This window comes from Malaya genurostris, chromosome 3, assembly GCF_030247185.1.
Source record: "Malaya genurostris strain Urasoe2022 chromosome 3, Malgen_1.1, whole genome shotgun sequence".
In the NCBI taxonomy this organism is placed as follows: domain Eukaryota; kingdom Metazoa; phylum Arthropoda; class Insecta; order Diptera; family Culicidae; genus Malaya; species Malaya genurostris.
Genome location: NC_080572.1, coordinates 94918133 through 94941407, shown reverse-complemented (window position 1 = coordinate 94941407; position 23275 = coordinate 94918133). Strand labels below are relative to the sequence as shown.

Below are 23275 nucleotides of genomic sequence, written 5' to 3'. Positions count from 1 at the left end.
GTAACAATGAGAGATACTCTTTGTTTACTTTCTCTTTCGATTATTGCGAATGCGAAATATTCCTGCTTCTTGCGGTAATTTCTTCAGTGCCGATTAAAAGATGATAGCTTTAGTTATTTTTATCGGTAGATAATTGGAGAGAAGGATTGCTAAGAGTACCGTAATAATCGAAAGAGAAAGCAAACAAAGAGAATCTCTCATTGTTACGTTCGTCGTTGTGAATATTTTATACAGCATTTATTGATTGATTGATGCTTTGGAAACCAATTTTCAACGTGTCATTGCTGAAATACGCCTTCAAATGCTTGAAAAGTGATCGAAAATTGGACCTACAAAATGACTTTTGTGAAAACTAGTCGGGGCCGGTACCCGAAATCATATTTGAATGTCAAATGCCAAGAAATTATTTACCAAATAAAAAAAACCATGGATATTTCATAATTTGGCGTGTGTTTTATTTATAGTTCAAATCAGCAAGTTCTTAAGGGGCGGGTAGGGTCTAACACTTTTGAAAAATGATTAATTTTTATCTTTGTATTTCCTCATAGTAAAACATTTCAAGAATATTCTGCGAAATTTTCAAGCCAATCGAAATAAAACTCAGCAAGTTATGGGCCTTTATCTTTTATTATCGAACACTTCGAAGAAGTTAGAGCTCGACGCACAGGCCCAAGATTTCTGCTTCTATTGACTTAAAAACTTGACAAAACATTCTTGAAATGTTTCATTATAACTAAATACAAAATAAAAAATATGATATTTTGAAATTGTTAGACCCTACGAGCTCCCTGGAGTAATAAATTGTTTTCTTCGATTTTATAGACAAATAATTTTAAACGCGCTTTTCTCGAAAGCAGGATTTAAAAGTCCTTGTCCATCGCCAACTGCTACTACTGCACCAATTTTGCACACACTTTCTACTTGTGAAATACCAGACCCCAACGTTTACCTTTTTGTTATTTGTTACTTTGGGGAGGTTTGACAACTACAAAATGGCGGATTTTTTCGTGCAAAATCGTAGCTTTGACTTTAAACAACCCTATAAAATTTAAAAAAAATAAAAAAATCAAACAGAAACGTTGGGGTCTAGAAAATCATCTACTCTATCTATGCTGCCTCGATTTGTTGACTTCTGATAAGTCTACGCTGAGATACAGTGGACACCGCAAATCATGATTTTAAAGAAGCGTTCTTAAAAATAACTCTTCTCCGACTTATTTCTCAATATTTTTCCACGGAAAAATTACAAAATGTTGTTCAAATGATGCTTTGTATTATGCAAATTTTGTCGACAAACTCGGGGATGTTCGGGGATGGCTCAACTGAGTTCGCATATTTACGAATTTAAAAAATCTATCTCAGCTATTGTTGACCACGCTTTTATGTTATTCACAATATAATATTAATTACCAGCGTTCATATATTTTAACCACACTGATCGTTTCTGCTTTGCTAGGTCTGTCGCCCAGCAGACAAATTTTGATTTCGATCCACAATATCTAAATATATGCATGCTAGAAAAGTAAAGTTTGCCTTTGGTCATTTTTTAAGGTAAATGCTATATTTCTTGCACAGAGTTTTTCGATTACTATATTTGACCACCAATGTTTAATGGCGCAAAATAACAGTTTCATAATTTGTTCCACAGGATTATGAGACACTTCTCAACAATCAACAGCAGCAACAACAACAACCAGGAATGCGAGTAGCTCAACAAAATCTAATCCAAGGTCAAGCTCCTGTCCAGCTACCACCGCATGTACAGCAGCAAGCGCAACCACAACTGCTAACACAGCAACAGCCACAACCTGGCCAAATTCAGTCACCTGTCGGTGGCCAATATATAATGCAACAGCAACGTATTAATCCACAGTGGCGTCCTCAGACACCGGTCACTGGTGGAGCAGTTGCTAATTTAATTAATCCTCTGAACAAGGCAGCCGGATCGATGACTGCGGGTACGAGTGGAGCACCGCCAACAGTTCATTCTGCTGAACCGGTACACAAACCAATCCAATTGTACCAAGCCAATTTACAACCAGCACCACAAGTACCACCAGAAAACATCACTAACGAACAGGAACGTCAGATACTGATTACATACGAGAACTGGATGAATCAGCAAAATAATGCCCTTACCAATCAACTGAAGTTTTATGAAACTGAAATCGGCAAACTTCGAAAAGTGAAAAAGCAGCTGAATACTAAGCAACGTCAATTGAAAAAAGCTGGTAATGAGCTCGCAGAAGCTGACATGAAAGAGCTAACGCAGGTTACTTCTGACCATGCCGTTGTACAAAAACAATTGGACAACGCTAGAAAGCAACTGCGACAGCACACGCTTCTCATACAGGAATATAAAACTAAGCAGCAAGCAAAGATGCAATCAAACGTGGCAACTGCGCCAGGGAATTCTCCGGCACAAATAGCACCCCCCTCACCGCTCATGTCGCCGTCGCCGAGCTCACAAATTCATCTGCCACCGGCACAATCGCCGCTGAACAATCCAATGTTACAACCAAATCAGAGTCCTCTGCACTCCCCCGGCCCGTTGATGTCTCAGAGCCCTGGTCCGGCTAGTGTAAATTCAGTAATGCAAAGTCCCGGTCCGCACACAAATTCAAATAGTGCAATGTCACCGTACAACACAATGCAACAATCGCCCCGAATTGGTACGCCACATTCACAGGCAACTGATGAGAATCCCTTCAGCCCCGGACCGTCACCATCGCCGTCGATTCCGGGAAGGTTAACATCACCAGCCCCAAGAATGACATCTCCTCAGCACCGTGTTTCCGGCCAGCAAATACCTTCAGGTCGAATGGTAACTAGTCCAGGAGGCCAATACGCACAGCAAAACATAATCGTTCAAAACCAGATGATGGCACAACAGCAGACACGTTTTGTCCGACCTCAGAGTATTCCGAATGATCAAAACGTTCGTATGCGAGTCGCTAGCTCTTTGCAACAGCAACAACAACAACAGCAACAACAACAAATGATGCAATCTAATCCAAACATTAGACAAATGCAGCCAGGTTATAACTCACCACTTGGAAGTCCACAACCTATCATGTCACCTGGAACACCACAGCAGCAGCAACAGCAGCAACAGCAACAACAACAACAGCAACAACAAATGCAACAACAGCAAAATATACAGTTGATGCAACAACAGCGAATGCAGCAAATACAACAGCAGCGACAACAAATGATGCAGCAACAGTTCCAACATCAAATTATGCAACAGCAGCAACAACAACAACAACAACAACAACAACAACAACAACAACAACAACAACAACAACAACAGCAACAACAACAATCACCACAGCAACAACAGCTTCCACAAATAATACAACAACAGCAAATACCTCAGCAGCACCCACAGTTGCAAATGCAACAACAAATGCAACAACAGCAACAACAACAACAACACATCCAACAACAGCTTAATCAGATGCAGCAGCAGAACCAGCAACAGATGAACTTTGCCAAACAAAGTCCAGTTCATCAGCAACCACCGTCACCACTTCTGAGCCAAGGAGGCAGCAGCACACCTGGCTCTTCTCCGATGCCACCGAGCCCTATGCTTTACTATCAGCAACAACAGCAACAACCTGCATCGCAGCAGCAACAGCAACAACAACAAATATTGCGACGACCGCCAAGTGCATCGAATCAGTATATGCAGCAAGATTCGACTGACGGATCTTCGGGTAGTGCGAGTACCAACAATAATAGCGGCGGTGGTGGTGGTGGAGGGGGAGGAGGAGGTGGAGGAGGTAATCCGGGTAATCCCATACCGATCATACCTGGCTTTGGAAAGTTCGGCTACATAAAACTTGGTCTCCGTGGAGGTTCTCCCATGTGGGGCAATGCAAGAAGCACAAAAGGGTCTAATCCCATGGCTCACATACAGCAAAGTTATGGACAAGGTGTCGCAAAGCCGTCAGGCCAAATAGCTGGGCCATCAAATGCCGGTATCGGGGGCGTAACTCCAGTGCAACAAAGTGACGCTACGAAGAAAGGTACCTCCGTGATGGCTCGAAGTAGAGTAACCATCGTCCAGAGAGCTGGCCATCCAGGTGGTAGGGATAACAGTTCGGAAGAGGTTGTACAGATCGATAGTAGCCCTGATGAGAAGCAACGGATCCTCGATTACGACGATGAAGGTGATAAACGACTGGTGACAACGGAGGTTTCGTTAAGCTCAGTGGCGCAATCTGCTACCGAAGCCGATGATATAATGGATTCATTCACACATTCGGGTTACGACATTGGTGCTAGTCCTCTGGGTGCACAAGCCGTTAGCAGTGAGTATGACTTGTTCGCCCAGGATGTTGTGGTAGACTGTGTCGATAATGGCAAGACAACTCAGAAAGCTGAAGCATTGAAAGCAGTCATGACTAAAGACGGAGAACATTCTAGCACTAGAATTGTAACGATTGATAGCGGTGACAAAGTACCACAACACAATTTTGCCACCACAGAAGACTTCGAAGCTATGATTGACAGTCGACCCAAAGATTCAGAAACGAAATCTGATGAAGAAGGAAAAGATGCAGTTGGGGAGGATATTCTGAAAGGTGGCATGAAGACCCCAACTAAAAGTACGAGTGACATTACCGTAGGTTTGCAGAGTCCAAAACCTATTACTTATCCGGGGCGTATTTCAATCCAGCAAACCCTCTTACAAAACCGGCCACCAATAGTTACCTCTGTATCGGCTGCTCACCAAAAGCTAGTTAAAGATGCAACAGAAACTACTGCCAAATTGTCCATAGGAAATACCACTATTTCCGTTCCGATACTAAAGAGTTTTCCGTTGACCGCAACTCCTCCAAAGGCACAATCGGAAGCCACAACTAATTCCCATAAACCACCGAAAAAGATTATTAATTCCACATCCATTTCTATGGGTAACATTTCAAAAAATCCTGGAACCGTCATTTCAGTTGCTGGACAAAAAATCAACACTACCAGCATCGTAACACTATCTTCTTTGCATTTGACTCAATCACCTGCGTTTATTACGAAAACTTTTTCTCGTACATCGCACAGTTTGCCGCCTCATCAACAGCAGCAAGCAGCCCCACAGGGACCGCAGACATCTCAGATAAAAATGCAGCAAGTTACTGCGCAAGGCTGTGGTGGAAATTCAGCTCAAACGTCCAGTCAGATTGACAATCTGATTATTAAATCAAAACAAAGAGCTTCTTCGCCTGGGTTGAGTTACGCGAAACTATCATCCCTCACAGTTACCCAGGATACCTCCTTGCCGAACAAAATTTTCGAAGATGATTCAATTTCACCGGACAGTTCGATCGGTCAAGAAGATGTTGAGCAGCTCAGCAACCTCGAAAAGGTAGATTCAGTAGTAGTTGATGAGGCCACACGAGCTGATATCAGTGTAGGAGTCGAAGATGTCCACATGGCTTCACATGATGGTTCAAACGATTCGCACTCCGGTGAATTGAAGAAACAGGGGGTCATTCCAGTTCATGTAATTTCAAAATCACGCGAGAACTCCAAAAGTCCAATTCTGGGACCGGTTGGACAGCGAATCGTATCTGCTATACCACAACTTTCGCCTTTGTCACAACCGAATGAACTAACCATGAATGCCATGAACGTTTCCCAACAAGTCCGGTCAATAATGTCGTCGATAAACTCCAGCACAGCTACGTCTGTTGGACAATCGAAAGCAGACATTGGAGGAACTGTTATATCTACAGCTCCTTCGACTGGCGCTAATACAATTTCAACCATCACGTTCGAAACGGTGATTCCTGCTAAAGGAGATAACATGAGTAAACCGGAAACCATTGCAAGCATTTTAAAAACTGTTTCTGGAAAAACCATTCTACCTGCTGCTGCCGTTGCCAATGCTTCTATTGCCAACAAATCCGAGCAGGGTACCATGTCATCAATTTCTTCTATACCAGGAACAAAACTACTTAACCAGCAGTTGCAAATTGGACGTATTTCGCCAGCAGTATCCTCCAGCGGTAGCAACATTCTTGTTGTCAAACAAGTTCGTGCTCCGTTACAGAAACATACTACGCCAACTCAAGCACAAAAACAACAGCTACTGGTGTTGGCACAACAGCAACAACAGCAACAGCACATGAAAATTCAGCAACAATATCAGCTTCATCATCATCACCAACCATCGCATCAGCATCAACAGCAACATCAGCAATCACAGCAACATTTGCAACAACATCAACAACAGCAACAGCTTCAACAACAACAACACCAGCAACAACAACAGCAGCAACAACAGCAGCAACAACAACAGCAGCAGCAACAGTCATTGCATCAAGGTAGTGTCATAATACAAAGTCAACCTCGAACTCAATCAGCTGAAATAGCGAAGAGTAGCATCGACAGTAGCAGTACAAGTAGTATTGCTAGTATCCTAAGCAGTACTCTGCAACAACCTCAAACAAGGATTGTAAACTTTAGTGATGTATCAACAATCACAAGCCAACCACCAGGGCTGATCATGACTTCTCGTCCAGGTGTTATTTCGGTTTCTGGTACAGGTCCTCAAGTGGTCAGTAGTTTTACTACTGCTATGACGACTACAACAACCAGTATTCTGAGTGCGACTCTTTCGCAACCGATGAAACCCAGTACCCAGACAATCTCCACACTTTTGCAAAATCAACTGCAGGGACCATCGTTCCGGCGATCAAAATCCACCGATGAAGTACCTGCCGGTTTCCCACGAGAGATCACAGCTCAGGCTGTTTGTAAACGTCTAAGCTTAGAAGCATCGAATGTGGTAAAAAGTGAACCTGTTGACAGTACGGAGGATAATAACGTTTCTTCCACTTCTTCCTTTAACTCAAATACCGGTCAAGGAAGTGGTTGCAAATTTTCCACAATGGTAACGCCATCTGGAGCAAAGCTAGACTCGGACAGTCAAAATGTTTTACTGAAACAACTTCTCCAGAATACCGGATCAACTTCAACGCCATCACCAACACCACCGCAGATGACACGTCCGGTTCCAAGTTTAATTACTAGTCAACGAGCGCCTAGTCTAGGGGTGGTGAGCTCTCTTGAAGCCCAACTGGCTCGACCAGTAATTCCTCCATCTGCCAATCCACCGGCCATGCAAATCATCAGCACTCAGGCAGTAACAATGACAACTTCTAGCACAACCGCTCCCGCCGAATCGCAACAAAAGACGGTCACAACAAAGCTGGTATCACGTGAGACTTCGTTTGTTTCAAAACCGGCCTCCGTATCCATATCATCTAGTCATCCAACGCCGAATCTTGCTGCCAATATGCTTGCTGCTAGCATGAAAAAGGAGGAAATGATGCAAGCTGCAGCAGCATCGGCTGCAGCCGCCGCTTGCTCCATAAGTCAACCGATTACTGTTCAAAGTACGGTGAAGACCGAGTCTGGCCAAATGACTGTTACACAAATCACACAACCCATACAAACAGGACAGCAACTGTCACAGCCTCCTGTTTCTACCACTGAAATGACTAGTGTTACGTTAATTAAACGAGAACCAACACCGATCCAAAGTGTAACAATGAGAATACCTGAGCAACAGCAACAACCTCAGATATCAAAAGCTACAACTCCAGTGGATGTGAAAAAAGAATTACCGGATGAGCAAATAGCTGGGATGTCGCCGGTGTTTCCTTCTTCTGCCACGGTAACTCCGATGGATTCCGTCAAACAGGAACCGCTGGTAACATCGAACAAACAACAGGAATCAGCAGATGTGACTCCGGAAGCAATCGCTAAAACACCCGCCGAAATTGCACATGAGTTGAAAAAGAAAAAGCGTCGCGAGTACCAGAAAAATCGTCGTCAGATGCAAATTCAATCCAACAAAGAACAACATCAGGCCAAGAAAAAGCCCCGTAAATCGACGAAATTGGAAGAAGATTACGATACGTACATTGATCAGTTGATGTTGCAACTTCGTCAGCTTCCACCAATGCAAATATTAGAACCTCTTCTACCTAGGAACTATGGGGTATGTCAGCTTTTCGGTACCGGAGATCTTTCCAAGTTTGCCAACGCAAATGATCACTCGTTTACCAATGGAGATCTATTGGGAAGCTTCGGAAACGCTCAGATACCCAATGTTGCTGATTTTTACAACACTAAACCGTTTGGTGTAAAAGAACCACCTCCGGAACCGGTTCATCCATCAACTCAACGAGGTTTTTACGATCAGGAATTTCCGCCGATTAAATTTGAGACGGAAGATCGCTATCGTTATGATTTCATCAAGGATCGTGATTTGGATTCACCGGATACGATTATAAGCGCTTCTAGTCCCGAAACCGTTCGATGGGATTCACCAATTCACTTCCCCGGTTTGCGATTGATCAAGGAGGAAGGTAGCGAAGATGAACAGGTGATGGTATATAACAGAATGTCCCCGATCATTCCAATTGTGGCTCCGATTCCTATTAGACTGAAGAAGGGAATATCGTTGTCTGCCGATAAGAGCATTAGCTGTCTTCTGCCTGATAGCAACAAAGAAAACGAAGGAGAAAAAGAAGGTCTAGGAATCAAATCTCGGTTTGGACCACCAACACCACTGAAAGACTCTAGTAACGTTACAGTAACATTAACGCTAACATCCTCTGCTGCCGAAGATATTATTGGAGTGCTACGTGATTTAGCCAACATACTTGAAATTCCGCCTCCGATGGCTTATCAAATTGTGGAACGAACAACTACACCACCTAGTCAAAAACTTGGCCTTTATCGAACTAAGGGGCGTGATGGTAAGGAAGGAGCTCCAATCGACATCCAAACCATTCTGAATGGAGCAGCTAAATTCTGTCGCCACTGTGATGTGGTTATCTTGAATACGTTGATTACGGCGAAGCCATCTGAATTTCCACTGTTGAGTAACAATACACATCATGAACTGGAATCGGAAGAGCTTTACTTCTGCAGTAAAGTATGCTATCGTCAATTCCAGTGGCGTCCTACCAACATTCTGGAAGATAAGTTGGTTGGTAGCGACTCTGGTAAACTCAGAGAAAATTTAGCTTTGAAGTTCAGCTTGGATATGGACGACAATGTCAGTATGAGTAACAGCGACGTCAAACAAGAGCTGATCGATGATACCGATATTAGTATGGCGAGTATTAAGTCATACGACAGTCGCGATTCTACTAACAATGATCGCAAAAAGAAATTTGATGAAATAGACAAAGACTTTGGACCACCCTCGAAGCAACTGAAAGGTTTAAGATACAAATACTTTGCATCAACTGGTTTTCTGCTACATCGATACAAGAAACCCTCAGAGAAAGAAATTACCGAGACTTTGTTTCGAATGAACATCACAGTAACTCCAACTCCAAAAATGCCAGATGACACTCGGCGATGCATATTTTGTCACACCATTGGCGATGGCGTTGCCGATGGTCCATCCCGTTTGCTGAATTACGATGTTGATAAATGGGTTCATTTGAACTGTGCACTCTGGTCCGATGGGGTTTACGAAACGGTCAATGGAGCGTTGATGAATTTGGAAGGTGCATTGCAGCAGAGTCTTAGTTTAAGCTGCACTTTTTGTAACAATCTTGGTGCCACAATTAAGTGTTTCAAAACACGATGTGCTAACGTCTATCACCTCAGCTGTGCCATGAAAGACAATTGTGTATTCTACAAGAACAAGTCGACCATGTGCCAGTCGCACGCTCCAAGAACCGAAAAGGATTCCGAGCTAACGACACTCAGTGTTCAGCGGCGTGTGTACGTGGACAGAGACGAGAGTCGACAGGTGGCGTCCGTGATGCATCATTCCGAATCGAACAATCTACTGCGAGTGGGTAGTTTGATCTTCCTAAGCGTTGGTCAGCTGCTGCCACATCAGCTGCAAAATTTCCACACGCCAAATTTCATCTATCCAATAGGGTACAAAATTGTGAGTATTCTTGGTAGAACTGACTAAAAGGCTAGAGTTATTGGAACTGTTTCTTTTTGTTTTAACTAATTCCAGATGCGTTTCTACTGGTCCATGAGACGCCCGAACAAGCGTTGTCGATACGTATGTTCTATTGCGGACGTTTGTGGTCGGCCAGAGTTTCGTGTATTGGTTCAGGAACCAGCGGAAGAAGATATTGAACTGCGAGATAACACACCGAAAGCAGTGTGGCAGCGAATTCTCGAACCGATGGCAACTCTTCGGAGGGAGAATCAAATCGTGCAACTTTTCCCCAAGTATGTAACCGGGGAAGATCTGTTCGGTCTCACGGAACCGGCTGTGGTACGCATTTTGGAAAGTCTTCCTGGTATCGAGACGCTCACCGACTATCGGTTCAAGTATGGCAGGAATCCTTTGCTGGAGCTTCCTCTGGCAATTAATCCATCCGGAGCGGCTCGAACGGAACCAAAGCTGAAGCATACGTTGACATGGAAAAAACCACACACCCAACGAACAGGTTCAGTAAGCCAACGGCCGGCATTTGTTCCAACCAGTTCACCAGCGGGAGAGGTTGCTTGCCCATACAGCAAACAATTCGTACATTCCAAGAGTTCTCAATACAAAAAGATGAAGCTGGAATGGCGCAACAATGTTTTTTTGGCACGTTCCAAAATCCAAGGGTTGGGTTTGTATGCAGCGCGGGATCTCGAAAAACACACGATGGTGATCGAGTACATCGGTGAAGTCATTCGAACGGAAGTGTCCGAATTGCGCGAGAAGCAGTACGAGGCCAGGGTAAGTTTTGATTTTTGATTGTAGAATGATCGGTGATTTCATTGCTTTTCAATCCGTTTGCAGAACCGTGGCATTTACATGTTCCGGTTAGATGAGGATCGTGTAGTCGATGCGACCTTATCTGGTGGTCTTGCCCGCTATATCAATCATTCGTGCAACCCGAACTGTGTGACGGAAATCGTTGAAGTTGAGAGAGACGTGCGTATTATCATTTTTGCCAAACGACGAATCAATCGCGGCGAAGAACTATCGTACGATTACAAATTCGACATTGAGGATGATGCACATAAGATTTCTTGTATGTGCGGAGCACCAAACTGCAAGAAATGGATGAACTAAACTGAAACAGAACCCTCTTTGATTAAGAAGCAAATTAGTAAGTTGTAAAATTGATGGTTTATGCATATTGTGTACTATATTTTTAATTCACATATTTTTACTTGATAATAGCAGATTTATCTAGTTGTAGAATTGTTAAATATTCTTACCTTATTTTAGAGAGTCTGTTTCTCACTAACAGCTATAAAAAGAAAAGCATTGTTTTATTGCAAGAAAAAAAAATCTAGCTATCTATGGGTGAGATAACAGAAGAGCAGAATATTTCGTCATATGTGTTAGTGCAAATAGTATCAAAATATAAGTAATTTTTGTTCAGTGTGTCGATCACTTTATTTTTTTCGTCTGTAGAGATTATAGCGAAAATATCTATCTCAAGAATATGCTTTAGCTGAAAGCACCCGGAGAAACGATCGCGGTAGAAGGTTGAACCCAGTTGGTGGATTGGAGTAGAAAATAAATTACAGTAAGACGTAGGCAAGTATAGGAAAACAACAGTAGTTAGGTGTAGAAAGTTTTTAATTTTGAACAAGTGCATACACGGATAAAATCTGGGATTAAGCTATAGGAAAAATTACTGTTAGACGGAATACTTAGGAGCTACAAAAGTACTTGGAACAATAAGTATAACAGCGTACTGAAAAAAGCTAAACCATAATGGGATTATATATTACATATATTTTCGGACAATTATTTTGCAATACATAAATATATTTTGTATACTATGGCGTAGGTTTCTGGGAATCATTTCTAGAATAGTCAGAATATTCGCGGGGTGCAACTGATTGTCCAAACTCTTGAAAAGTACCCATGAGTGTATGAGTAGGTGAGTAGATGTGTAGAGTAGAGGATAATCACGAAAACATTAGGTTTAATGTTTTTTTTTGTAATATAAGCTTCATTGCACACAATACAAGATTTAAAATAATACAACGCTCTAAGTTTGTTAATATCACAATACCAAACACAATACCTGCTTGGGTGTAGTTATGTCTTGGTGGTTTTCATTGGTTAATAATGGTAAATAACAGCATTGATGATGATTAATCGTGCGCCTCCACAGTTAGAAAAAAAGATGGAGACATACGATAAATAAAAACACAAAAAAATAGTTCAGGAATCAAAACAAATTGGCTCAAATGGCACGTTCCCTTTGATATATGGAGTATTGTGCCTTGCCATCAATTTGTTTTTAGCATCATTTTTCCGATATATAAGAGGGAAGGATTGAAGGGAAATGGTAAGGTTTGGACTAGGAGGATGGGGAAAATTGACGACACAAAAACACAAAAAAGCACAAGGAATTCTAAACAATCTGCTGGAAATCACATTTAGTGGAATCAGAAGTAAGTTCTGAACCTCTACGAGGCCCTGAACAGTCTGCTGTGAAACCTATTTAGCTTTGTTACTGTTTGTAAAATGTCTTTGCACCGGTTTGGACATCTTCTTTCGGGTGGAAATAGACGAGAAAAAAACACACGCGTCTTTTACGTTTTAATTTCATGACTGTACTTTATTCTCTATCTATCTTCTCTGCTGCTCCGAAAACAAAATGTATCAAACAAGGTGGGAACAATAAAATGTAACTGAAAGAAATGTGGACTGTAGTTTTGATTCGTATTCATTCTCCCCCCGTTGAATCGTCAGGTTCAATCACCGGAAGCAGAGATATCTTAGTTACAGCTCTGTCGTATTCGCCGGTCGCCGTCTTGACCGACACAACCCGGACAATACCGTCCTTGCCAGGAATCGTCGATGTTATGCGCCCCAACTTCCACTGCTGCGGAGGTGCATTATCATCACGCAGCAACACCAAAGCTCCTACTCTGATGTCCACCACGCCATCTTTCCACTTCTGCCGCGTTTGAAGTGTGTGCAGGTAGTCTGCAGACCACCGCTTCCATAGATGTTCCCTCATCAATTGCACGTGTTGCCACCTTGATAGACGGCCTATCTTCTCCTCTTTATACGATGGTTCGGGTACAGCCTGGCTCGGCCTCATAATCAAAAAATGTGATGGAGTTAGCGCCTGCAGGTCATTCGGATCGTCCGATAATGGAATCAACGGACGAGAATTCATAATTGCTTCACATTCAGCCAAAAACGTTGCCATTTCTTCGTAGGTTAGTCGAGTTTCTCCCACGACGCGCTTAAGGTGATACTTCATTGTTTTCACCCCAGCCTCCCAGATGCCTCCAAAGTGAGGACTTCTAGGAGGGATGAAGTGCCAGGTGATACCATTGGAGCTGCAGTACTCGCTGAGTTTGTCCTTGAGCTGCTGTGAAGTGAAAAGATCTCGCCATGCTGCCAATTCGTGATTAGCACCTACGAATGTCGTACCATTATCGGAGTAGACATCACTTGGAAGACCGCGGCGACTGACAAAACGCTGCAACGCACCAATGAACGTTTCAGCCCGAAGATCGGTCACTAGCTCTAGATGTACGGCCTTGACAACCATACAAATAAAAACAGCGACATATGCTTTGTAGACTCTTGGCTTCCTTCCACTATCCTTGAGCATGAACGGCCCAGCATAGTCGACACCAGTTTTAGCAAAAACTTCAGCGGGTGTTACACGGTAACTTGGTAGATCCCCCATAAACTGATTCAACGGCTTAGGTTTGTATTTGAAACAACGATAACAACGACCGACTACTCGTTTGATAGCCGATGTTGCCCTCACTGGCCACAACTGATGCCTGACGATAGACAGGAGTGCGTTCCGCCCTACATGGAAATTCCTCTCGTGTAGATACCGTATAACCAGATCTGTCACATGATGTTTGTGTGGCAACAGGATCTGATGCCTTCCTTCGTAAGGGATACATGAATTCTTCAAACGTCCACCGACTCGAATACAATCTTCGGAATCGAGGAATGGTGCCAGACCAGCATATTCATTTCGTTTTATCGATTTCGCCTTCAACTGTTTCTGCAACTCAGGAAAAGCTTGTCTCTGGACTAGCTTGAAAATAGTCCGAGCAGCTTCATCTAACTCGTTCGCCGATAGGGGTTCAGTATTTCTAATCTTTGATCGTGCATTGGTAATGAAACGCCGAACGTACGCCCACGCCCGTTGTAAACGCTTGAAACTGCTCAGCCTTGTAAAATTGAACGGCGGTTGCCGCTCCGTTGATATCAGAACTTGCTTCGATACTTTAATTTCCGGTAGCTCTTCATCCTTAAGTACCGCTATTGTAGAAACTACGGAAATGCCAGGTTGCCACAGTTCTGGCGACCCTCTCCACCAACGTTCATTTTCCAGTAGTTGATCTGGAAACTCTCATCTTGACAACGCATCAGCTGGATTGTTCTGCGATCTCACATAGTACCATTGATAGTTCTGCGTAAGCTCAACAATATTCGCAACACGATTGCAAACAAACTCATTTAATGCCATCGGAGATTTCTTCAGGCAGCTCAGAACGATTTGCGAGTCTGACCAAAGAGAAACACTGTCGAAGTGTACATTTAATGCCTTCATCGTCTTCTGGGTAAGCTGAGCTAGCACGAGTGCAGCACAGAGCTCAAGCTTCGGTATAGTTACTGGTTTCAGTGGAGAAACCTTTGATTTGCTGCAAACAAGCTGAACGCTAATCGATCCGTCTTTGAATTCACTTCGGGTGTAAAGGCAAGCACCGTAGGCGCGCCTCGACGCGTCACAAAAGCCGTGTAGCTCGATTCGTGTGACGTCACATGGAATGACACATCGCTTCTTCTTAATGTTGCGTACTGATACCAACTGTTCACGAAATGACAGCCAAATTGCCATCTGATCCTCAGGGAGTTCGTCCTCCCAGTCAAGTTGCAATCGCCATAGATCCTGCATCGTTAATTTAGCCAACGTAATCACTGGCCCTAGAAAGCCAAGTGGATCGAATAATCGCCCAATTTCGGAAAGAACTATTCTCTTCGTCGGTCTCGAATTACTGCTTTCCAGCGGTGGAACATGGAAAACGAAGTAGTCTTCGTCGGGGTGCCAAATCAGCCCTAACGTCTTGATCGCATCATTGATGTTGGATTTCTCGAAATCCATCCTGGTTTCCTGTAGTTCCAGTGGTACATTCTTCAAAACTTCCTTGCTGTTAGAACATATCTTGTGAATACCGAAACCACCGAGGCTCAGCATCTGCTTCAGTTGCGTAAAAAGATCAACCACCTCTGCAGCCGTTTTTCCTCCCGTCAGGAAGTCATCAATATAACTATCCTCTTTCACCACTCGTGATGCTATTGGAAAGTTCATCGCCTCATCTGATGCAAGTTGCATGAGTACTCGTGTTGCAAGATAAGGAGCACTTGAACAGCCGTAGGTGACTGTCGCTAACTCAAAAACTGTCATCTGGTTCATCTCGTTCAGCCATAAGATTCTCTGAAACTTCCTGTCAGCTTCATGTACTTGTACCTGACGGTACATCTTCGGAATATCGCCGGTCAACACTATCTGATGAGTGCAGAACCGCAAGATGATCGTAACCAGGTCGCTCTGTACCGTTGGTCCTACTAACTGAGTATCGTTCAGGGACACACCTGATGTGGATGCCGCTGAAGCGTCGAACACGACTCTAAGCTTTGTCGTAGAGCTAGAATCCTTGTAAATTGCATGATGTGGTTAAAGTAGCACTGTGCCGGACTGTCGCATACTTTCTTCATATGGCCAAGGGCCTCATATTCTTGCATAAACTGTGCATATGGTCCACGTCGTTGTGGATTTTTGGCGAAACTGACCATCAGCTTCCCAAATCTTCGCCTGGCATTCTCGAAGGAGTCACCTAGTTGACCCTTGAGATCATTAAACGGAATCCTCACAATATAGCGGCCATCCTTGCCACGGATGTGAGTATCATGAAAGTGTTTTTCCACAGCACGCTCTGCTGCGGTCATCATAGTGGTTGTGTAGCATGTTTCAAGTTCCCAGAATCGGGAGAGAGTTCGATTTACATCTTCATGAGTGATGTTCATTTGGCAAATACGTTTCTGACCAATCTGCTTACTTGTTTTGACAGGTCCGCTCACAACCCATCCGAAAACTGTCTCTGCTAACATAGGTAAATTTACTCCAAGCTTCATACGTCCCTTTTTGAGAACGTCATAAAAAACTTCAGCACCGATAATCATGTCGATATCGGCTGGTACATTGAACGTCGGATCAGCTAGTTCTATTGCAGGCGGCAGAGGCCACAGCTGCGTCTCGAACTTTCCTGTCGGTAGCTCGGTAATAGCAGGGGTTACCAAAAAATCCAGCATTGTATTGTATTTTCCATCACGAGATGAAACTTTCGTTTGTATCAACTTATTCGTCGTCGTTTTCATGTTGTTTAGACCACATATCACTATCGGTGGATCCAACTCCATTGGTACTATTTTCAGCTTCGCTGCTAACTTCTCGGTGATAACATTGGACTCCGAACAACAATCCTGCAGTGCTCGACAAGTTGTCACAACATTACCGGAACCAGATACAAGCACCATCGCCGTAGACAGGAAGATTTGCTTCATCGTTGTTTGTGTACAGCAGCTTACCGTGCGTTGTTCGGAATTGGCCATATTTTCGGCTGGAACAGGATCAGCAGAACTCGATGAGTGACTACTGTCACTTCGCTTCTCAGAAGTATCCGTACGCTCGCGAACCTGGTGTAGAAGACTGTGGTGGCGTTTACTACAACTCTGGCACACCTTTTCCGTTTTGCAATCAATTGTGGGATGACCTTGTCGAAGACAATTAAAGCACAGACCTTTTTGCTTGATTATCCCGAATCGTTCTGTTACTGGTAACTTCTTAAAATCCGAGCATTTGTAAATAAAGTGCGTACCTGCATGTTTCCTTCGTTGTTTGTACAAAAACTTTCTGTTGTTTCGACTTTACAGCAAGCTGCGATTGTTGCGGATGACTGTGACTGCTTAATTTTTGAAGAACGCGGCTTCGTTCTCTCACAAATTCCATCAGATCACCGAAAGACGGTAATTCTTCTCGGCTGAGTGACGATTCCCACAATTTTCTCGACTCTCGATCGAGATGCTTACTGACAATGTTTACCAGAATCATTTCTGACAAACCTTCTACAGGGAAGTCTCGATTTTTCAACGCATCGACATGTTTCGTAGACACTTCGACCAGTTTCCGCAATTCATCTCCATTTTCCTTCGTCACCTTCGGCAGATCCAACAGCGCATCAATGTGGGTGTCGATTATCAGACGTTCATCCTCATAAGCGTCCTCTAGCATTTTCCAGGCCGACTCATAGTTGTTGTTATTGATCACGTCTTGGTCGATTTTTCCTGCCGCACTACCAATCAGCGAGTTTTTAAGATGGTAGAGTTTGATTGCTGGTGATTCACTGGGATACCGATTCATAATCGTCTGGAACATACATTTGAACGAGTACCAGTTTTCCAACTTTCCGTCGAAAGTGGGTAAAGGTACTTGTAGATGTGGTACTGCGTTAACTGCTTGCGGTCGGGATACATTTGATTCACCAACATTCTGCATATTAGGTGCTAGTTCCATTCGCTGAACACCTGCGATCAAAGTCTGGACGTTCACATATAGTTTTTCATGGAGTCGCTCGAAATTCAAATATTCGACACGCAGATCATCTTTCATGTCCTTCTGGACAAGACCACAAATCTCGGAATGAACCTTTTCGTAATCATCATAGCACCGTCGGATCGTTTCCTGTTGCAGATTAAGGTAATAAATGCTGTGAACGGTTTCTTGTGCAAGGGATGCTTGTATTCTCATCATCTTTTCCATTATTAGATCACGACGATCCGTCAAGGTATCTAGCAACTTATCCAATTTTTGTTGCTCCATTTTTGCTTTCTGCTCGTTTTTCTGCTGTGCGATAGAAAATTCCTGTTTCGATACCTGTACTCCAGATCCCGTCAACGCTTCCAGTAAATTCCTTCGAGTAAGAACACTGGTCCTTTGCAACGGTGTAGTATAATCTTGTTGTTCACTGTTACTGACACTTTCGTCACTCATTACATCTTTTTTTTCATAAATGTTCTCGTGTTACATTGTTCATTTTGTGTTTCGAACGGTTCGTCCGATCATCATTTTTTCGAACAGTTTGTTCGATGTTTCATCACATATTTTTCACAGTTTTTCGCAAGTGCACTCGTCCAAAACCATCACTATGTCCACATCCGGATCCAGAAGGACCAAAAAATGTTTGTAAAATGTCTTTGCACCGGTTTGGACATCTTCTTTCGGGTGGAAATAGACGAGAAAAAAACACACGCGTCTTTTACGTTTTAATTTCATGACTGTACTTTATTCTCTATCTATCTTCTCTGCTGCTCCGAAAACAAAATGTATCAAACAAGGTGGGAACAATAAAATGTAACTGAAAGAAATGTGGACTGTAGTTTTGATTCGTATTCAGTTACTATGTGCGTTCTTTCTGATGAACGATGTACAGTTGATAAACCCGAGAGGATTTAGAGATTTTACAAAAGCGGCACCATTCTGCACTCCCGGAAGAATGCAGAACGATGTGCAGTATGTACGAGCAGAAGTAAATTCGGTACCCCATAAAGGATGCCAAACAATTTGCTAAACCCTATTTAAGGTGAATACAGAAAGGATTCATTCACTCCAGGAAGAACGATGAACCCTTCTGACTATAGCTCCTTACCACATTGGGTGTGAAACGAGAGAATATCCTTTAATTGTAGCTGCGCATACACAGACTCAACCATGTATGGAGAACCAAAAACCCGGATACGTAGTTGTGAATTTCGTTCGAGTCGGATTATTTTAATCGAATGCGAAATTTTGCATTCTGCAGGGTGGCAAGTGATCGGGAAAAAGTCGGAAATTTCGTTTCACCGAAAAAAAACGGAAAAAAGTCGGGAATTTTAGTGCAAATCCGGGAAAAAATTTACTAGCCCTAATCTTAGTAAATCATGATTTTCCTGATTAAACAAATGAAAAGTTGAAGGTAATACTCCATTTTGCGTTTAAGTGAGAAGTTCAGTAAACGTTTTGAAACATCGTATTGTCCCTCACAGGTTTTATGGTACACAATCCATTGGAGATGGGGCAAACATCTCATGTTTCGTTCAACAATTGTAAGGGTTTGGCAGCAATTTTTAATGGATCAGAAAGCATTTCTTAGTTGTTATCAACAACAACAGCACATCGAACGGATGCTTTTGCTGGCTTTCTATTAAATTTTACAATATGTTTGCATAATATGATTGCAAAAGAAATATCAGGTAACATGTTTATTAAAATTATGAAAAATTCTTAGGAGCCTTCATGTTTTTGAGTGGGCTTATGACTGTCCTAATTTCATCATAATTTGTCTCAGTAATGTCATCTTGAGACAATACTTGTGGTGTAATCCTGGTATTGATTTCAATAGGATTCACAAAATTTAAAAAGCAGTCGACTTTAACCTTGTCCACCGTCCTTGTCCTTCTTTAAGCGCTGAAATTGGTTTCTGAGAGTTTGTGAAAAACCTTAGAAAGGTTTAGAAGATGGTTTGATTTGTTCAGTGAATGTTGAATGTTTAATTTATATTAAACATCATTACCTATGGATATCATAGTAGGATTCACAAGAATGTCACAAAATTGATTAACGGAGAGATTGATGCACCTGAGTTACGTTGTGAAATGAATTTTCGGACACCGAGTCGAACACTGCGAAATGCAACTCTGCTTCAGTACAGATACCACAAGACTCTTTTTGATATAATGAACCGATAGCCGCTTGTATTCAAACGTTCACTGCAGTCGAAGATTACTTCGAGTTTGGTGAATCATCTAGTCGCTTTGCTAGTAAAATTAAACGATGTGCCATTATGTTTTGATTATGTTTTGACAATGTTTTTCAATATTTATTTTTTATGTTATTTACTTAGTATGTAGTTAGCCGGTTTAAGATTATTGTAGTTGTTTTGTTCTTGTTTTAGTTCCTGTAATTGTTTTAAAAGATAGTGGTTTTTACGCCCGTATGAGAATGACAAACAAGACTCAACTTAAATGGGCTTTTTCCCACCCAATCTGTCCATTTAGATTCGTTTATCCGATGGACATAAACAGAAATAAATAAATAAATCTCAGTCACTAGAGACATAGATTGTTGTTGTTTTTCCAGAGCGACAAGAGTCCATTTTAAGAATTTTAGAAGGATTTTGTTCTGTTTCGCCAAAATTCAATTTTGAAAGAATATCTTATATGTTGTTAGATGGAACCGGGAGGAGAATTGTTTCCTGTTCATTTTTAACCTTTAGTATACTTTTGTTTAAACTATACTAGACTAATATAGTATTGGAATACACTAGAGATGGGCAATCCGTTCACAAACAATTATTTCTCCTCGAAGAGTGAGTGAATTTGAGTTCTTTATTGTAGAAAGACAGTTCTCTATATAGAAAAGAAGAAAGAATCGAATTCTTTGAGGATATATACAAGTTGGTTGCGTTTTTCGGAATGTTTGCTGGTTTGAGGAATCTGGTAGCAGTTACACATATTCGTGACCTTTGATAACGTATAAAAAGAGAATGATTGTTGGTAGAAATACTTGCAAAAAGAACTCACTATTATTGAATCTGTAATCTGTAGGTCTCATATTATTTTCGAAGAAACACACAAAGTTTCAGAAGAACGAAACCAAAAAGGTTGAAACCGGGATAAAATAAATGATGTATACAAAAAAAAAAAACGAAAGAACGGTTCAATAGAACTAATTCTTCCGGTAGAACAATTAAGTTTTGAGCGATTCTTTGCAATGAACGGTTTTGCCCATCTCTAGAATACACTCCTAGTTTGAATCTTAAGAGTCTTGAGAACTACTGATTTTGAAGAAAGCCTTAACAAGACTTATTTAGTGGTAGTCTTACAAAAGACTGAATAGTTCGGATAATAACAATTTTAATTTTAGTTATAAGGCTTTAAATTTATTTCTTAATTATTTGGCTTTCAAATGACTGATGGTATTTCTGATTACCTAGAAAACACTAACAATAATCGAATTTGGGGTAAAAGCTGCACTTAAGAGAATTATTGAAGAGAGCATGAAGTCTGAATAAAATGTGTTGATTTTTAGACAAAATTGCAAGAATGTTAATGCTGTATTCCTTCGTGAAATGCAAGACTTATCACTTTCATCATATCCGCTGGCCTATGTTTCTTGTTTTAATCCTGCTGTTTCCTCGAATTAATTTGAAATAATCAAAAAGATTGAGTTTTTATTTTGAAGAGCTATTACATACGAATAACATTAGTAGCAAAGTAACAGACAAAATAGAAATGGAATACATTGAGCTGGGTGATACTGTTGGTTCTAAAGATGAATATTTGGACAAATTGTGGATGAGGTTTTTGAACGTCGTTCCAAGAATTATTTAAATCTTAAATCTTCTATTAAGCAAATCATCATACTTAAACAAAAATGAGTTGAAAGTCTTGTGGCTCAGCGTTTCGTTGATAATGCTATATTAAGTGCTGGGAGTGTAATTAACAAAACACCACTCAAAGTCATATAATCGATACAAGGAGGCTGTCGAACCGAAGAAACATTTTCTAATCAAGATTAGAGCTAATATTTTCACTCTGCAGATCTCCACCCTTTTCACAACCGGAAGTCGGATCCGGATGAAATTCGTATGGGACCACAAGAAAATCGGTATAGCCATCTCTGAGAAAATTGATCGCTCAAAAACCTTACATACATACATACACAATTTCTGATCTTTACGAACTGATTCGAATGGTATATGATACTCAGCCCTCCGGGCCTGAGTTCCAAAATCGGTTTTCGCAGTGATTGCATAACTTATCTATATGAGAAAGCCAAAAACGATTTCTTCCCATTGTTATGTGCACTTGGCATTATAAATATTTCCTATTTATAAATCGAAATACCAAAAAAATAATTTATTTCTCAACTCTCAATGTTCTTTTGGATATGCGATTTGAGCCTGTTCTAAAAACCGGGAATTTTTTGTCTCGCGCACCGGGAAAATCCGGGAAAAACCGGGAAAATCCGGGAAAAACCGGGAAATTGAAATCGGCAATTCACTTGCCACCCTGATTCTGTATCTCGATCGAGTTCGGGGCGGGTGGGTAATGTCAGAGACATAACTGGATGTCGTGAATACGAAAACAACTGACATGTTCCTTAACACTTCCGAATATCAATTAGTTGATCAATTGTATGAATTATGCAAGCATTCCCCTTTGCACATTTTTCGCAAAAACAAAGAAGGCTTCACTTTCTGTTGAGAGGCTTGTTTCTACCTGATTTCGTTTGTAGCTTTTTCACTAATGGGCGGTCCTAACGGCTATAAAAATAGCCGCATTCAGAATTTTAATGTTGATTATTTCATTTTAGATTTGCATAATTTATTGAAACAAACTATCAATATGCTGAAGGGACTCGTTTCTAGCATTCAGAAAGGTCAAATTGCGTAATTCTCTACGACGTTAAACTCTGGAACATTTTTCGCAAAAACAAAGAAGGCTTCACTTGATCTCGTTTACTGTGAGTTTCACACAGCGAAATGTGCACAAATCTAACCAAACTGTTCTAGATTTGCAGTAAACTGAGGATATTTCCCTACGATTTGCGAACAACAAATCCTAATAGTTCTTTAGAAAACTTTTAGAGCCATTAGAACGGCTGATTTTGTGCAATGCTCTCCACCGTTGTTTTTTCACCAATGCTAATGACTGGCAGCTGTGACGTAATCGCTCTTGTCGAAAGCGAAACTAGCTGTGCAGACGACACAAAACACATCTGCTCGCAGTGGCGATAGAATCCAAACTGATTGAATTTTTGCATTTTTTTGCATAAATATCTGTTTATTAATCTTATTTTTGTGTATTATATCAACATTTTACAGTACAAGTGTTTTGACCCTTTGGCCTTTCATCTTTGTTGTTCATACGATTCGTTATTAATATTAGGTGTTTTAGTTACTCTTGTTTTACATACTAATGTTTAAACATAATATTTATTTTGATTGAATTTTTGTTAAGAGATTTCCTTTTATGTGATTTCGTTTGTAGCTTTTTCACTAATGGGCGGTCCTAACGGCTATAAAAATAGCCGCATACAGAATTTTAATGTCGATTATTTCATTTCGGATTTGCATAATTTATTGAAAGAAACTATCAATATGTTGTAGGGATTCGTTTCTAGCATTCACAAGGACCAAATTGAGGAACTCACTGCGATATTCACCACTTTTCGGAACATTT

The 23275-nt window shown here is 41.5% G+C and overlaps 2 protein-coding genes across 10 annotated transcripts in view; one reads left to right on the top strand and one right to left on the bottom strand.

The window, feature by feature from the left end:
* Positions 1–11986, top strand: part of LOC131437888 (histone-lysine N-methyltransferase 2C-like) — a 134628-nt gene extending 122642 nt beyond the window's left edge. For all 9 annotated transcript variants that reach the window (XM_058607535.1, XM_058607536.1, XM_058607540.1 and 6 more), the window contains 3 exons: positions 1649–9928; positions 10004–10723; positions 10787–11986. In XM_058607535.1, the coding sequence (XP_058463518.1) occupies positions 1649–9928; positions 10004–10723; positions 10787–11062 (9276 nt within the window). In that variant the 3' untranslated portion in view covers positions 11063–11986. The remainder of the gene's footprint in view (positions 1–1648; positions 9929–10003; positions 10724–10786) is intronic.
* Positions 11987–12680: 694 nt separating this feature from the next.
* Positions 12681–18044, bottom strand: LOC131433883 (uncharacterized). The gene is made up of 4 exons (XM_058600490.1): positions 16995–18044; positions 15704–16690; positions 14388–15650; positions 12681–14342 (listed from the first exon to the last, which is right to left on the bottom strand). The coding sequence occupies exons 1-4, from the start codon at positions 18042–18044 to the stop codon at positions 12681–12683; spliced, it is 4962 nt and encodes a 1653-aa protein (XP_058456473.1).
* Between the last annotated feature and the right edge of the window lie 5231 nt (positions 18045–23275).

Bases quoted from the DNA above. Each gene is read 5' to 3' on its own strand.
- LOC131433883 (XM_058600490.1), bottom strand. From the start codon at position 18,044: ATGAGTGACGAAAGTGTCAGTAACAGTGAACAACAAGATTATACTACA. The intron at 16,691-16,994 runs GTGAGAGAACGA...CTTCTACACCAG, and splicing joins TCGGTGATCTGATGGAATTT to GTTCGCGAGCGTACGGATAC. The intron at 14,343-14,387 runs GTGAGATCGCAG...TCAAGATGAGAG, and splicing joins AGAACTATCAATGGTACTAT to TTTCCAGATCAACTACTGGA.